Here is a 14,115-nt window from a genome sequence, read left to right on the forward strand (position 1 = left end):
TTAGAGATACAAGCTGTCAACATTGTTGGCGGGTTCGGGTGTGTGTTGAAGGTGAAGGATGATGAAATACATAAGTTGACAATTGAAAATAAGGAATTGATGGAGGCAATATCAGTACTTGAAGATCAGCTGGCTGATCAACAGGTTCACCGTGCTACGCAAGCGTACCATAACGTTAATGCTGGCGATGATGATGGGTTAACTTTTTTGGTAGATGTGGGATTGGTGGGATAGTGGTTCACGATGTCACGCCGATTGCAGCTACTAGAACTAAAAATGCTGAATAAGAATCTGTTCTCGTGCACATGTTGTCAGATTCTAGCCCGGTGAATGTTTGTAGACCAAGTGCTGTAGATGTGTCAGATACTGAAATGGAAGTTGTACCGTACATGGTGGAAAGCGTCCAAGGTATGGGTATACACAATTCGTTCGTCCGCAACATCAAGAACAAAGTCAGAAAAGAATGAAAATTGTTAGATTATGAGTATCCTTTGGCTTGTGGGCGTGAGAGAAAGTCTGGTACACACGTGGATGCTATTGAGGTCAATGACAAATGTAGTGTGAATGATGTCGTCGTTGATGTGGAAACCGTTGTGTTTTCTGAGAAGAAGTGGTCTGGTTTTGACATGAACAACCGGTTTAGGGCTTTGAAAATGACGACGGCAGACAAAAAAAAAAATAACCAAAGCGTACGAGCAGGATGGTGATGGGTATGCATTTGTGTGTAGCCATGGTTTTGTGTTTAATTTCTTTTAACGTCATTATGTTGATTTGTTGTGTGGTTTGTATGTAGGGCTGTAATGTGGGCTAGCAAGGTGAGTGGTGTTGTTTACTTCATTGATGTTAATGATCTTGTACGGGGCGACAGCCTGCGTGGCAATGTAAGTTGGGTTCAATGTTTTGTTTTGTTTGTTTTTTATTTTACTTGTTTTTGTTGTATGAATATAACCTATAGTTGTGGTATTAAAATCCCGTGAGATTGTGGTCAATGTGTATTGAACATGGTGAGATGTTATGGCAGGTGATTGATGCGTATGCAGAACTGTTGTTTATAAACCAGTCAAAGGTTGATGAGAGGGAAGATGTGGTTGACAAATCGTATTTTTTCAGCAGTGTGTGCATGGTTAGTTATTTTGTCTTGTTGGTAAATAGCGTAGTATTGTGTGAACTGTTAAATGCAATATGAATTGGCTATGTTGCAGGACATGTTAAGGAACATCAACATGAAGTCAGTTGAGAAGTATGTGCTGAAAATTTTTTCAACATCGAAGGAGTGTCGGTACATACATTTCCCTGTGTACCACAACACACACTGGACTCTTGTGGTGTATGATACGGAGGATGGAAGTTGGCAACATTTTAATCCAATGAGACCACGTTTATCTGCTTGAACAGATGTGCATTACAATGAAGCACTTGTTTGGTAATGTCAACGTTGCATTTGATTGGGAATTTTGTTGGTTAGGAATGAGTGATGAAGAAAAATAATTATGTATGTAATTTGTTTGGTTAATTTGTTGTGTGACAGAAAAAGCGTGTGTCAAATGTCACGAAGGGATCGTTACGTAAGGACGGGATGGATGCGATGAGCATTGCGAAAACTTTCAACCACCCTTTAGAGGCTGTTGCAAACTGCCCCCAACAGAAAGCGGACTCGTACGTATATTTAAATTTGTTACAGCAACCAAATAGATTGATTTTTTTTTTTTTTTGGAAAGATTGATGGTTGTCACATTGACATTATATTATTTGCTTTCCCCCTTCACCCACCCCCCTGCGCAGGCTAGATTGTGCAGTCATTGTTTGTGCTATTATGAGACAGTACGTGCACCATGCAGATGTGGGCCGTTCTCTGCAAGATAACAATGGCGGTGTTTTACGAGCGAATATGGTTAAGGGGTTCATCAATGATCCGATCATGGGGCTGAAAGATTGAAGATGTGATGCTGCTATAACAATGTCTTTTTGAAAGTAGAAAGTTAATATTAATATCAAAAACTTTATTTTTGGTTTTAGAAGTTTGATTATGCATTTTGTTTTTGTTATGTGCACAAGATGTGCCAACTTATAGTTTAGTGTTATTTATGATGTTGATACGCGGTTGGCATGCTTACTTACTTTTGGGATAATGTGTGGCTACTGTGTGTCGGTAAATAGGGCTTTGGGGAAGTCTAATAAGAATTACATTTTTGGATGCACCTTATGTTTGTTGTGTGTTTCAGTGTGGGTTTTGGATGTGTTTATGTTGGTAGGAGTAATGCTGTTTTACATGTGGATGACTTATGTGAATATGCGAACATGGTTTTTGTGGTTATGTGATGTCTTAACAATCAATGTATTGGCCATTGATGTGGATTCCTGGCGGGATTTCGGTGTAGTTGTTGTGGTGACTATTATTGTTTGTTAATGGCCCGATAATATGGGCATATATGCTTTTCATTGTTGTGTAATTAAACATGTCGTAATGACGAAGTAGTGCAGGGACGTTTGCATTTTATGACAAACAATTAGCGAGGTGAAGTACGTTTGGAAATGAAATAGGCAGCATTAAAAAACACACAGACATGAAGTGTAATGCAGTTAAAGTAAGCATTGTGATTGGAACGACCTAGAATCAGCATTTCGATGTAATTGTTACGTATAAAAATGAGAGTTGGTTGTAATTTACAACGAGGAATTATTGAGAAGAACAATACATTAGTGTTGATAGTTAAATGGTCGGGTATGATATGTGTTACACAGTGTTGTTTGCAAAATTTGCACAAAAATTAAACATGTAAACGGACAAACAAACACATGTTGATATGGTTTTCATTGTTGTGTAAGAAAATGTTTGGCAATGAGGAAGTACTACAGGAAAATTTGCCTTGTATGCCATAAAAGTGACGAGGTAAAACGAGTTCATAAATAAAGTAGGAAACATAAAAAAACGCACAACAATGAAATGAAATTACCTGTAATAAGCATTTGGATTGAAGGGATCTGAAATAAGCATTTGGATGTAAAAATGGTATGTGAAAATTGAGAAATGATTGTGATGTAGAACAAGACATTATTGCGAGTGACAGGAGAAGAAGGCTGTGTGATGCACAGTAGTTGAAAAATATTCGTAAAGTAGAGGACAGGTAGGTATTTGTGACATACCTTTATTTGCAAATGTTCATAAAAATCAAACATGTAAACGGGAAAAACACACACATAACGATGTGGTAGGTGTTGTGGAGGTGGCACAACATTATTAATGGTGCAAAAGTTTAGACTACGATAAGTGTTTACAACTTTGAAAACTTAAAAGATGCGTCAATGTTCGGTATGCTAAATTGGTTCTTTGCATGTCTTCCTGTTGTGGCCCCCCATGCATTGACAACGTCCGCAATGAATTAACTGCACTTCTTCCCCCTTAGAAAGCATACGTTTTTTCTTTGGCCTTCCTGGCGGTCGTTTAACAACGGGTGGGTGTATGACAAAGTCGTCCAGCTGGAATGATGGTTTTTCAACAATAGGAATAGGGGTTATGCTTGAAGCGTATAATAGTCGGTATGTTGCTGCATGGTAAAATGGCTCAATCAAATCATATAAATCTCTACCACTGTTACGTATTGCAACCATTGCGTGTGCACATGGTAACTGATTAATTTGCCATTGAAAACACAAGCACGTATGCCTGTCAACATCAACCAACACTGATGGATACGAATGGACCTCGTACACATTATCATTTGATTGGCTTACAATCCATGTCCTTCCTTTGTTATATGCTTTCACCAATCGAGCCTCTATCTTGGGACATAGAACTCCAGGCCATGCTGCTGACTTGTGTCTGCGCTTCGACATTTGGTTCATGATTTTTGTCCGAATACTATCAACCATTTGGGTGATGGGAAGATGTCATGCTTCACGGATCCATGAGTTGAATGACTCAGCAGCATTAGAACACATCTCGCAGTAATGTGCACCCCTGTTACACAGTTCAAATAAATGTTACGTACACGCACGTATGTTGTTTGTTAGAATGTGAAACCGTTATGTTGTAATAGTTGTGCTGTGTGTAACTGTTTAAGTATAAAGAGAGTGTGCGTACATGAAATAAGCATTTGCCCAATATTGTGGGGGTATATCTTTTAGAAAAGATGTTGCCACATTCCTCCCAGACTTGATGAATGTCTCGATGTTGGCATTGAATCCTGTTACAGTAGGTGCATATGTGCATGCCCGGAATTTACTTAGCAATCCCGCTCGGTACGAACTGTTGACGTACCTCATCTTGTCCTGCAGATTTCGTTGCAAATGTTGTAAGCAAAACGCGTGGTGTGATGACGGGAATATTTTGGGTATTGAGTCGATGAGGCCAGTGTGACGGTCAGACAAGAATGTAAGTGTCCTGTCATTGCTAAGAACGTTGGCAAGGTGTTGCAATAACCAGAACCAGTTTGCAGTGTTTTCAGAAACCACAATTGCTATTGCCAATGGAAATAAACCTGTGTAGAAAGCTGTTACTTGGCAAGCATGACGAACATGACAAAATTATGCGACTAACCCACATAACAGTCATACAAGCGTGACATTATTATGCCACAAACCCATACAAATTGTGACAAACCGAAAAAACAATGTATTACCAGTGCAGAACTGAAAACGAACCTTGGTTGCCATCCTTCGCACTGGCAGCTAGCAAGTTGCCCTTAAATTTACCCTTCAAAAAAGTACCATCCAAAAATAATAAAGGGCGACAATGGTTGAACCCATCAATACATGCTTTGAATGATATGAAAAATCGTTCAAACCGGTGATTTTGTTCATCATAGTCAATGTTTATGTAGCTACCTAGATTGTTGACCATAACGACATTACTATACCACCGCAATTGATCGAATGAAATGGAATGTGCACCAAACATTTCGCCACGCGCTTTCTCAACGCCTAACCATGCGACCCGGTAGCTAATTTCTAATCCATAATCTTTCTTCAGGTCGTACACCACATCGGTCGGACGTGTGAGCGGTCTGTCATGTACCCGTTCGAATATAACATCACATACTAATTCAGACGCAACCCTTGGGTTTTTTACTGTTCGGACGGCAACACCGAAACTGTGCTCCCTATTCCACTTGCGAATGTAGAAAAACTCATCAGCACCTAATACTCGTGCATGTATAGACCACATGCAGTTTTTCAATTCCCTCATCATGTAAACCGCTGTGATCTGTACAGAGTCAATCTTCAGAAATTTAAAGCCAAATCCACACTCAACCGCATATTTGCGAAGGAAAGAACGCAATTCATTGGCTCCCCCCTCGAAACTTTGTTCGACGTGTGTGATGAACCCATTGGGCAGACAGGAAAACCTTATCGGCATGGGGACAAAATTTGGGAAGCAAATCTTGTTGGTCATCATCAATGTTTGACTTATCTACAAGCACAGGCAAGTTACACGTATCAGCTAGTGGGATTGCAGCTGCGTCACCAATGTCATCGGCACCTTGCGTTATCCGAGATTGAATGATGACATCAATGTGGTCTAATCGGAAAGACCATGCAAGGCAAACCATTTTGTCTATATCGATGTCATTTTGTAATGTGAAGTTATTGTATTCCGGCATCTTGAAAAACATGGACACATTAGCATCTATTAAACCATCAAATTTCCGGCACACACAATTGAGAAGATCGTCAAATCGATACGGGAAATACAACTTGATCGCAGCATTCATGTTGCGATAACAACACACCAACAAAATATGTGTGTCCATACCTGTGAAAAAATAACTACGTCATGCTGGAAAGCTACGATTACCACCAATACCGACCTTAATGTATGAACACGGTACATAACTGAAAATGTGAATTCGGTTATACCCATGGAATTGGAATGTGCTTAACGTGACATTGTGGCGTCGGAAACTTGGTTGTGGTTACCCGTGTTTTACATTATAACATCGCCATTACAAAACAATACAAGAAATCACCAACCACAGTAGTGTAACCAGAGAAACATATTGACAGAAAAATACAGTGACACACAACAGTTCGTCACACTGATTACAAAGAAAAATGATTAACAGACACAGACCAAACCACATACCAAGATACAGACACCAAACCGAAGACCACAATTCCATTTTACCCAATGGATATTTCTGAAACTTGGTTGTGGTTACTCGTGTTTTACATTATAACAACATCACCATTACAAGAGAAAACAAGAAATCATCAACCACACAAACACGCAACAACAGAAACACACATACATACCTTGGCAACTCGGCATTACCGACAACAAACTTCTGCAGAGTCGTCCGTGTGTCAAGAAAACAAACACACAACCTCCCACACCTCTCCCAAAACCCTAACGTAACACCCCAAATGTCCAACCAATAGAAATATACGAAATACCAAAATCTGTGCAATTAATCCCTACAAATTGGGTAATGCGTAAAAGGAAAGGCTGCGTGAAAAGAAGGGTGTAATTGTCCCACTGAATGAATAAAAACAAATGAATAGGATAAAAAATGAATATATTTCCTCACTGATAGGACTAATGAGAACAATAGAATAAAAATGGGACAAATTGGTAAAACTGTTTGTAGGATGGGATTTATCGGTAAATATCCCTTTATTGTATTAATTATTTTAGTCTATTTTATTTTTATTAACTGTTTTAATCAAAAAATCACAAATCCAAATTACCAAACAATCCCAATATTTGCTAAAAACAACTTGTAACAAAAAAAAAAAAAATGTACTAAAAGATTTCCAATTTGAAAAAGTAAAAACCTAATTGGAACTAAAGATGTAATAACAATCGAACAAACCGATTGAATTAAATCAAATCGTCTATATTTGGTCCTTTTTTTTTAAAAAATAAGAATTGATCTGTGCGGTTTTTAAATTTAATTTTTTTTGATTTTCGATTTAGTATCAATTTAAGCACCTTATGTACTGAACTAAATTGAAATTAACCACTTCAACATATATTATATTTATAATATATATATATATATATAATTTAATGATATAATAATATTAATAAGCATAGTAAATTATTAATCTCAATTAATTAACCTGTCATCCCTATAATCTTTTTTTTTTTTTTTGAATTGTACAATCTTAGTTAGTATACCCTTCTTTTATATAATTTGAATTCTAACTCACTATTCTTGAAATTTTAATATTTATTATTAGTTTTTGTTTGTAATTTTGTTAATCTAAAAACTGTAAAATGTTTATTAAATGAATGGACAGGATATGTTTGAAAAGGTTAACAAATGACTAATTTAATATTTTTATATAAATGAGAGACTATATCAAAAGATAGTTTAAATTTAAAAAATATTAAACCGATTAAATTATATTAAATTGAACCGTTTCAATCAATACAATTCAATATAATGTAATGAGAAAAACGATTTATACCGATATTTAAATAATAAAATCAATATTCGATAAATTTTTTTTACTTAAATATCAATGGTACAATCACAATAGAACAACATTGAAACATCAAAACAGGGCACCATGATGCGTGTGAATGGTGTGTTGACATATCACGCATCTCAAAACCGTGCGCAACATAATTTTTTTGACAACGGCAGCTCAGCTGTAATAAGGAATTTTGTTAAGAGTCAGTCCAGACTCAGAGTTCGATATTGGCTGAGATTTCATGTCTAGTGAAAAGAGAGAGGTAAGAGGGGAGAGAGAGAGAGAGAGAGAGAGAGAGAGAGAGACAAGGAAAACGCCTCGTTTTTCAAACAAAAGATTTTACACCTCTTAGATTTCCAAATCTATACATTATATAAAGATAAGAAAAATACTTCGTTGCTCGAAAATCTTGGCTCGAAAGTGGCTCGAATATATAAAATGATGCCATTTTTTGTTTTGTTTTTTTTTTTTGTTTTTCTCTTTTATATCTGAAGCAGACACAGAGGGAGAGGGAGGAAGGAAGAGAGAGAGAGAGAGAGAAGGAAAAGAGAAAAGAGAAGAAAGGGGGAAGACGGTCGCAGGTGACCACCACTGTCGCCGCTACACCACTCCATCACCACCACTGCTGCGACCACCACTCTGTGTGTGTGTTTTTCATGAATTTGACTTCCAGATCTGTATATGTGTGTGTGTGTGTGTGTGTGTGTGTGTGAGCTTGATTTGTGTTTGTGTGTGTGTGTGGGTTTGATTTTGCAGATGTGTATGTGTGTTGGGGGGGTTTGATTTGTGTGTTTCTTCTTCTTCTTCTCTATGATGTATTGGTTGTTGATGATGACAATGATGATCTTCAGATATGTGTGTGTTGATGATGATGATGTCATGTTGGTGATCTCTAGATGTGTGTGTGTGTGTGTGTGTGTGTGTGTGTGTGTGTGTGTGTTTGTTGATGATCTCATCTTCTCTTCTTTTTTCTTTCTTCTTGCTCTACTTTCTTCTTTCTTTGCTTTCTTCTTTCTTCTTCTTTTGAGTTATGCTCAGTTATGGAAAATGATGAAGAAAAAGGGGGGGGGGGGGGGGGATCCCAAAACAATGTCGTTTTGGGATTTTGAGCCACTCGAGCCATGGAAAATTCGAGCTACAAAACGCAACTGTAAAGATAATTGGGTTTTTAATTCAAATTTTGTAAGAGTTGTAATATTTAATCTTAATTTTTTAATTTTTTGATTTAAAAAAAATAAAATCTCATCATATATTAATTTCTTCCAACTTATAAACATTTTTGACTTTTTCTATACCTACTATTACATTCTTTTTAACTTCTTTCATACACTATGATTAGTAATCAGATTATTAAATTATTTTTTTATAAAATCTAAAAAAATTAATTTGTATATTAAAAAATATCTAAAACAAATTTAAATTCTTATTAAATCTATTTATCTATATATTATACAAGTAAAAAAGGGTTTCTAATCAAAAATCTTGTGGGAGCTCCAATATCTCAAATTAAAATTTCTAATTTTTTGAAATTAAATAATTAAAAAAATTATCTATAATTTTCATTCAAGCAAAATATATGTATATATATAATTAATATTTCTTGATTTATGATTTTCAAATGGAAAGTATATCAAATATATAAAATAAAAAGTACACTAATCCATTTCAAAATTCAAATTTGGGGACACTAAATATGGAAAGCATTCCATTAATTTACATTTAAAATTATAATGATTTATCCCATTGGGTAAATTACACTGACACCCCCTGAGATTTATATTTATTACAGTTCACCCCCTCACATTTAGGAAATTACACTAACCCCCTGTTAATTTAATTTTATGTATGATGATCATTACGGTGAGGGGAGAAACTGTTATAAAACTTTAAACCTCATGGGCCAATCTGTAATGAAACTTTAAATCTCAAGAAGGGGGATGTAATTTCCAAAAGGTGAGGGGGGAACTGTAATAAAGATAAACCCCAAGGGGTGTCAATGTAATTTACCCTATCCCATAATATATAAGTTTTAAATAAAATAATCGGAATTACCCTTCAAATAATAATTATTAATTATTTATGATTATCTATATAGAAACATGATGATTTAACATTTATTTTGATTTTCAAAAACTTTAAAACATCAACTTTCAAATTGAAAAAACTTCAAAAAAAAAAAAAAAAACACTTTCTTTTGTTTTTGAGAAAATTGGAAAAACTTAATTATTTTTTGTGCAAAATTAAATTTTTTTTGTCTATAATGGAGTATGATGATGGAAAATTAATGTGCAAAACTGGGAAAAAAAAAAAACCTTTAAAAATTAAAAAACTGATAATATTCTTAGTTTTAAAACTAGAAAAAACTAATAATGTATCGATTTTATAAGATAGTTAAATCAAACCAATAAGTTAAAGGGCAAAATGTTTAATCTTATACTTTGTTTTTTTTTTTTTCCATCAGTTAGTAAAACAATTATCTGAAACATTACTATTCAAAATTAATAATATTCTTAGTTTAAAAAATTGAGAAAAACTAATAATGTTATCAGTTTTACTATATAGAACTTACTAGTACAAAAAATCTTAGATATGACTTGAGTTATCATAATATTTGTAAATAGGACTTTTAGATAATTAACTCTTCTTTTTTCTCATTTTTTTTATTTTGTTTAATTTTTTTGTTAATACGTGTTACAATATAATTGACCTATAAATTGATTTTGTATTCTTAAAATAAAATTTCAAATTTGGATTCTTACTTAAATTATGTTACTATAATTGGAATGAGATCAACATTCATTCCTTAAATTTTGCATTCCTTATTAAATTATAAAATAAAATTTCAAATTTAAATTTTTCTTCAAATTGTATTACTAAAATTAGAATAAGATCAATATTCACATGTGTCATAATGATATGTCATAATATTATTGGTCTAAATATAATATGTTTTAAATACATGTGTTCAAATTATTAATCGTTATTATTATTTTTTCTTTTTTTGTTTTAAATTTTATAAAAAAAAATTATATCCATCTAAACTATAAGGACGTGAAGAATAATATTTTTTAATATATATATATATATATATATATTTTTGACGAAAGAACAAAACATAACTTTTTTAGTACTTACCAAACATGGTAGATTTTGTTAGATTTTTTTATTTTTTTTATTTTTATATCTCAATTGTCAATTAAAGAAATTAAAATAAAGAATAAAGATATTTTTGGTTCAAATTGTTAAAAAATTACTTTTGCTGAAATAAATTAGAAAGAAACGTTAATTTTTTTTATATTAAAAGTGATAGTCTGTTAAAAAAAATTCATTTAAAAAATAGCATTATAGGTGGAAATTTATTATTCGTCTAAAATTATTTTCAGATTAAATGAAAATACTATATTAAATTTTTTTCTTAACTTTTTTTATTTAAATACTTTTATTTTGTAAGAAATTTGTTTTTATTCTATTTAATATTTTATTGTAATTTTTAAATTAAAAAGAATTTCTAAAAAATCATATTTAAATTATGTATGTCATTATAAGGAGTAAATTTTTAAATATCAACTTAGTAGTAATTTAGAAAGTGCTAAATAAGTATACTTTTTTTACCTTTTACAAAAATATATATATAAAAAAAAAAATAGATGTGTGATGTGACTCAAAAATGGATAATTAAGTATATTTTTTTTACTTTTTACAAAGAGCTGTGTAGAAAAGTAAAAATGTGATGTAACCCAAAAAAGATAACAAGATAAAAAAGTGAGCTAATATGACACTTCCCAAACAACCCTTTATTTGATGATCCCTTTCTAAAATGTGTATTTTAAAATATTTTCAAGAAAAATTCTATTGAAAATCTAAAGTATATTGCTTTTTTTTTCTCATTAATATAAAATTTTAATTAATTTTATTTATTATTTAAAAAATAACTTAGCAAATAATTTATATATTTATATATATAATTTTGTTTTGGTTGCACAAGTTATTTGGTGTTTCTACTCAAGTCTACTCAAATTTAATTTGAATTTTTGAATTTTTGAATTTCTGCATAAGTCATCACTTAATAAAAAACTATGTTGTTCAATCTTTAAAAAATTTTAAGCTCGATTGAAGTTGCTTGGGTTGAGCTCATCTAAGTTTTCAATTCTCGCAAGGGGGTTGAAACTGTTGGAACAATCTTCTGTGTAAATAAAACAAGCTGAAATAATTCAAACAAAATAAAATAAAAATTACATAATTTATTTTGTTGAACCAAATAAATAATTAAAGACCAAGTTGAGTGTGTGACACTCTGTCCTTAAGACAGATTCGCCCTGCTACGGTGCTTACGGTTGAGTGGCGTCTATCTCCCAGGATACAATGATCTTCACAAACTTGTAGTAGCACTCCACACAAATTTGTACGGCGAATTAGAACCTTGTGTTCTTATACTCTCTTTATTTTTTCTCTAAAACTAGAATGAAGAATAATGCAAACAAAACAAAGTTTGGACAGCAAAAAGAAGTTTTCAGACTAATTTTTTCAGATCCTAGACTGCTGGAATCATGGCTGTATTTATAGACAATAAAATTGACTCGAAAAGGTGTTTTGAGGAAGTGAACAGGTGTGATACTGTTTTGAACAGATTTGGTTCAAAATTCAAACAATTCTGCAACTGTTTCAACAGATTGGCAGTTTGGAAACTGTCTAGACTTGAAGCTGTAACTGCCTGGCAGTTAAAATACTGTTCAAAACTGTTTGGAAATAAATCTGTTAAAGAAATAAATGAACAAATGCAATTACTATTCAAAACAAATCTGTTAACTGTCCGGATTTGAAAAACAATTTGGGTTCAAAATCTGTTATGGAAGAGACACAATGTTTGGAAAAAATTTGAATTTCAAATTCAAATTTGGAATTAAATTCCCACAATAATTTTTTAAATAAATTCAAAGGAATTTTGTCCAAAAAATTAATATTAGAACCAACCCACACCCGCGCCAGGCACGGCTCGGCTTGGCCGGACAGACGGCGGCAGCGGCGCGCGTGCGCGTGTGGTGGTTTGTCCAAGGTTCACTTTGTCTATAACTCCTCCCTTCTACAAACTTGGGGTGCCCCTTGGGGCCCAACCCAAGTATTGTAGGCTAGAGTTTATATACACAAATAAACTCTCTTAAAGTTTCAATGTGTGACAACCCTTTCCAAAGAAACCCACATTTATTTCCTTAAATTTCCTATTCCACGAACCCGAAAACGACGTCATGTTCCCATTCACTTATAAATGGTTTTGACGAACCGTCTTCACCTTATGACTTGCCACGCGGCAAGGAACACTTCACCTCTTCGGGGCCCACCCCAAAAGACGTTTGGGGCCCACTCAATTTTAGGCTCAAAGTTGGCCCAAAATATGCCTATATAAACTAATTTTCCAACAATCTCCCACATGAATGGAATTTGACGGAGAGAAAATGCAACAACATGATATAAATATAGAGAGTACAGAAATTGGAAATATTCTGCAAAGGATAGGTATCTTTTGGCTTTGAACCTTCCCTTGTGAGACACTATCGGATTTACTAGCTAACCAGTGAACATGATGTCTTGAACTGTTCAGCCGTTTGTGTAAACCTAGGCAACAGAACTCACACAGTATATCCCTAGACACAGTTAAGTTCTCACTATTGTGTTCATTTTGACCCTGAACAACCTGGTCTTTCATGAGTGTTCTAGAGAATTGTAGCCCTTCACAAATCTCATAGAACCGGCCCAGTTCACACTCACATAGGTGATTCTTATGAAGAGTATCCTACTATACTCTACTAGGTTTACCTAGATATATGAATCATTAAAATTTTACTTAATCTAAAACGCTGCAGTCATCACTATTTCATCATAGAAATGGGTAGGAGTTTAACTCCCCAGTGATCCTTCTGAGTCATACACAACTCGGTTGTCCCTTTGAACCTAGATCTTAGGATCTCCAGTCAACTAGGTTGGGTTGCCGTTATGGTAACTCTTATTTAATAGGCTTAAGTCCCATTCCCCTCGATGAATTCTCAACTAACTCTCTTGCTAACCCTTTGGTTAGTGGATCCGCTATGTTGTCTTTAGACTTCACATATTCAATGGAAATAATTCCATTAGAGAGTAGTTGTCTTACGGTATTATGTCAACGATGAATGTGTCTAGACTTACCGTTATACATATGACTCTGTGCTCTACCTATTGCTGATTGACTATCGCAATGTATGCATATAGCAGACACCGGCTTTGGCCAAATTAGAATATCTTCAAGGAAGTGGCAAAGCTATTCTGCCTCTTCCCCTGCTTTGTCTAACGTTATAAATTCTGATTCCATAGTAGACCTAGCAATACAAGTCTGTTTGGAAGATTTCCAAGATACAGCCGCCCCACCAAGAGTAAAAACATAACCACTGGTGGACTTCGAGTGTCTAGTATCTGATATCCAATTTGCATCACAGTATCCTTCAAGTACTGTTGGATATCTAGTATAATACAGCCCAATGTTACGAGTAAATCAGAGATACCTTAGAACCCTTATAATTGCTTTCCAGTGTTCTACTCCCGGATTACTCGTGTATCTACTTAATTTACTTACTGCATAAGCTATATTCGGGCGAGTGCAGTTCATCAAGTACATTAAGATTCCAATAATTTGGGCATATTCTAATTGAGAAATACTTTCCTGTACAT

General features: G+C 33.9%; 2 protein-coding genes across 2 annotated transcripts; both read right to left on the minus strand.

Moving 5' to 3' along the window:
- Positions 1 to 3,315: 3,315 nt before the first annotated feature.
- On the minus strand, positions 3,316 to 3,834 carry LOC114283950 (uncharacterized). Its single transcript, XM_028226821.2, has one exon. The coding sequence runs from the start codon at positions 3,832 to 3,834 to the stop codon at positions 3,316 to 3,318; it is 519 nt and encodes a 172-aa protein (XP_028082622.2).
- A 54-nt stretch (positions 3,835 to 3,888) lies between these two features.
- LOC114321055 (uncharacterized) lies at positions 3,889 to 5,711 on the minus strand. The gene is made up of 4 exons (XM_028268188.2): positions 5,346 to 5,711; positions 4,642 to 5,203; positions 4,082 to 4,457; positions 3,889 to 3,958 (listed from the first exon to the last, which is right to left on the minus strand). Exons 1-4 carry the CDS (start codon positions 5,709 to 5,711, stop codon positions 3,889 to 3,891), a joined length of 1,374 nt encoding a protein of 457 aa, XP_028123989.2.
- Between the last annotated feature and the right edge of the window lie 8,404 nt (positions 5,712 to 14,115).

This window comes from Camellia sinensis, chromosome 3 (assembly GCF_055761805.1).
Source record: "Camellia sinensis isolate YWXY chromosome 3, ASM5576180v1, whole genome shotgun sequence".
Classification (NCBI taxonomy): Eukaryota; Viridiplantae; Streptophyta; class Magnoliopsida; order Ericales; family Theaceae; genus Camellia; species Camellia sinensis.

Bases quoted from the DNA above. Each gene is read 5' to 3' on its own strand.
- LOC114283950 (XM_028226821.2), bottom strand. From the start codon at position 3,834: ATGTCGAAGCGCAGACACAAGTCAGCAGCATGGCCTGGAGTTCTATGT.
- LOC114321055 (XM_028268188.2), bottom strand. From the start codon at position 5,711: ATGAATGCTGCGATCAAGTTGTATTTCCCGTATCGATTTGACGATCTT. The intron at 5,204-5,345 runs GTTTTCCTGTCT...GACTCTGTACAG, and splicing joins TTTGTCCCCATGCCGATAAG to ATCACAGCGGTTTACATGAT. The intron at 4,458-4,641 runs GTTCGTTTTCAG...CATTGGCAATAG, and splicing joins TGCGAAGGATGGCAACCAAG to CAATTGTGGTTTCTGAAAAC.